Source organism: Aureococcus anophagefferens (genome assembly GCF_000186865.1).
Source record: "Aureococcus anophagefferens unplaced genomic scaffold AURANscaffold_26, whole genome shotgun sequence".
Taxonomy (NCBI): Eukaryota; class Pelagophyceae; order Pelagomonadales; family Pelagomonadaceae; genus Aureococcus; species Aureococcus anophagefferens.
Genome location: NW_008705586.1, coordinates 74,484 through 76,763, shown reverse-complemented (window position 1 = coordinate 76,763; position 2,280 = coordinate 74,484). Strand labels below are relative to the sequence as shown.

The following is a 2,280-nucleotide window of genomic DNA, read 5'->3' as shown; positions in this document are numbered from 1 at the left end:
AGCGAGTTTTGGCTCCGTTGTTTATCACTGTTCCAATTGCGATCTTTAAGATGAACTGCAGCGAGCTCAAGACCGAGGAGCCCTGTGTCATTGATAGCGCATGCTGCCCCCCCCCCCCCCCCCCTGTTGTTTGTGCAAGAAATCAATAAACACCGATAAGCCCATGTGTGGCGCCGCACCTGTCGACGAACACGGGAAATTTCGGCGCGTGCTAGTTTCTGAATGCGCCGCGCTCTGGATCGCCGGGGTCGCCCCTGATCGCTCCGCTTGATCGCCTCAGGCCGCCGCCGGGATCTCGGTGGCCTAGTGGCGCAGTGGCGTCTCCGACTCGTCGGACTTCTGCTGCCCCGGGCCCTCGGTAGACACGGAGTAATTTTCTGATACGATGACTCACGGGTCGTAACTTAAACTAGATTTGCTCGATTGTTGACGCTCGGCCGTGACATCATGCTGTTGTCGCACGATCTCGGTTTCCGACTCGGGCATCCGATGCAAGGCTGATGTAGCCTGAGCGGCTCCAGGACTTGGCGCGGCGCGAGCTCGGTCTGTAGCGTCAGTCTGTGGACCTAGTCCCCTTTACGCTAGGATTTCTTCGAAGTTTGTGTTTCATTCCAGACCAGGGTATCCACTTCAAGTTGTGACCCGTGATTAGTAGATCGAGAACAACATCCTAATCACGAAACTACTAGTAGGATCCACTGGCAACTTGAAGCTTAATTTACACGGGTCGTAACTTGAAGTGGATACCCTGGTCCGGAATAAAACACAAACTTGGAAGAAATCCTACTAGATGAGCCCTAGTTATCGTATAGAGCCCATTCCGCGCCTTCAAAATCGATTTTATCACTCCGATGAATGTGGCTGGCTCGGCCGCCGGCAGCCACCCATTTCTTCAATTTTTGGCCTTGGCAGCCGCCCCAAGACGGCGCGGCGCGCCGTAGGCGCGCGTTGTAGAGGCAGTATAGAGGTGCCGTTTCGTGGACCGGGCGTCCCTGGCTGGCTGGCTGGCTGGCTCGGCATGCGGCGGCTGGCTGCGGTCCTCAACTGCCCTTGTAGAGTTCGTGCTCCGCGGAACCACTGACACGTTTAATGATCGGATTTATTCAACAAAACGCGCTGCCTCGGCGTTGCCGAGTGATAAAAATAAGCGTGTCTCACGGTCTGGACGTCGTTCGCGGAGCAGCGGCTCCCGGGGCCGGTCCTGAGCGTCGATTGGTCCAGGAAAACCTTGACGAGCGTGATCTCCGTCGCCCGCCGCATCCGATGGTACAATTTATCTGCGTCCAATCAACCCCTGAGCGGCGAAACCTTAACGGCCGCGGGCGCAGAGGCCCGGGGGCTGGAAAGGCAACGATGGGAGACGATTGGTCCAGGAAAATTGCGATGGACCCGACGCAATGGTGGTATGGAATGGATCGAGACCATCCCTTGGGGTAGGGGCAGCGTCACACGCCCCACGGCCACCGTCGAGACGACGCGGCGCAGGAGCTCGACTCCATGAAATCGATGATTTCGGACTCTCTCGACGAGCCCGCCGCGTCGAAGCCGATGGGGTTGATGAGGAACGATCACAGCTGCTGCCATGGCTCGAACTCGGAGGACGAGGGGTCGCGAGGGGGCAGCGCGTCCCCCCCCACCCACTCTACCTCCCCGTTCCAGTCCCCACGCGGTCGTATGAGCGTCGCGTCTTCGCACGTGCCTCAACCTTGTCCTTGCGGACCTCGCAGCCGCTGGGATCGTTGCACAATTCGGCATATTCGCGGAGCGGCGGGCACTCAAAGACGGCCATCCCATCGCAGCGCGCCTCAAAGCGCATCAACTTAGCTAGTTCGTGAGCCATTCGTTTGATTGAATGTCGTCGATCATCGTTCAAGCATCAACGTAGCTTTTAGTCAAGATTCTTGAAAACCCCAAGGTTTGTCGTTCCGCGGAGCACGAAAGCAGCCCAAGAGCCAGCCCGTGCCGCAGCTCGCGCCGTCGTCGCTGCCCCCCGGGCGGCCCGACCATGGCGGGCCCGCTGCTCGTCTGGGAGTCCGGCGCGACGTTGTCCGTGCACGGCTTGACGGTGGCGCATTCCGGCTCCCGTCCCATCCAGTGTCGGTTGGCGGCGGCGACTTCAGGTCGTGCGCGAGCACGCTGGTTCGGCGCCCCCGGGCATCTCTGGGTTCGGACCCTCGAGGCCGCCGACTTCCGCGTTCGAGGGGGGCGCACGACCGTGCCGCGCTCCATGGAGGCGCGCTGGCTCGAGACTCTCCGCGGCGCCCGAATTGCTCGCCGCCG

At 60.3% G+C, this 2,280-nt stretch overlaps 1 protein-coding gene across 1 annotated transcript; it reads left to right on the top strand.

The window, feature by feature from the left end:
* Positions 1-1,397: 1,397 nt before the first annotated feature.
* Positions 1,398-1,835, top strand: AURANDRAFT_66760 (hypothetical protein; the record flags this gene model as incomplete). Its single annotated transcript, XM_009042123.1, has 1 exon — positions 1,398-1,835. One exon carries the CDS (start codon positions 1,398-1,400, stop codon positions 1,833-1,835), a length of 438 nt encoding a protein of 145 aa, XP_009040371.1.
* Between the last annotated feature and the right edge of the window lie 445 nt (positions 1,836-2,280).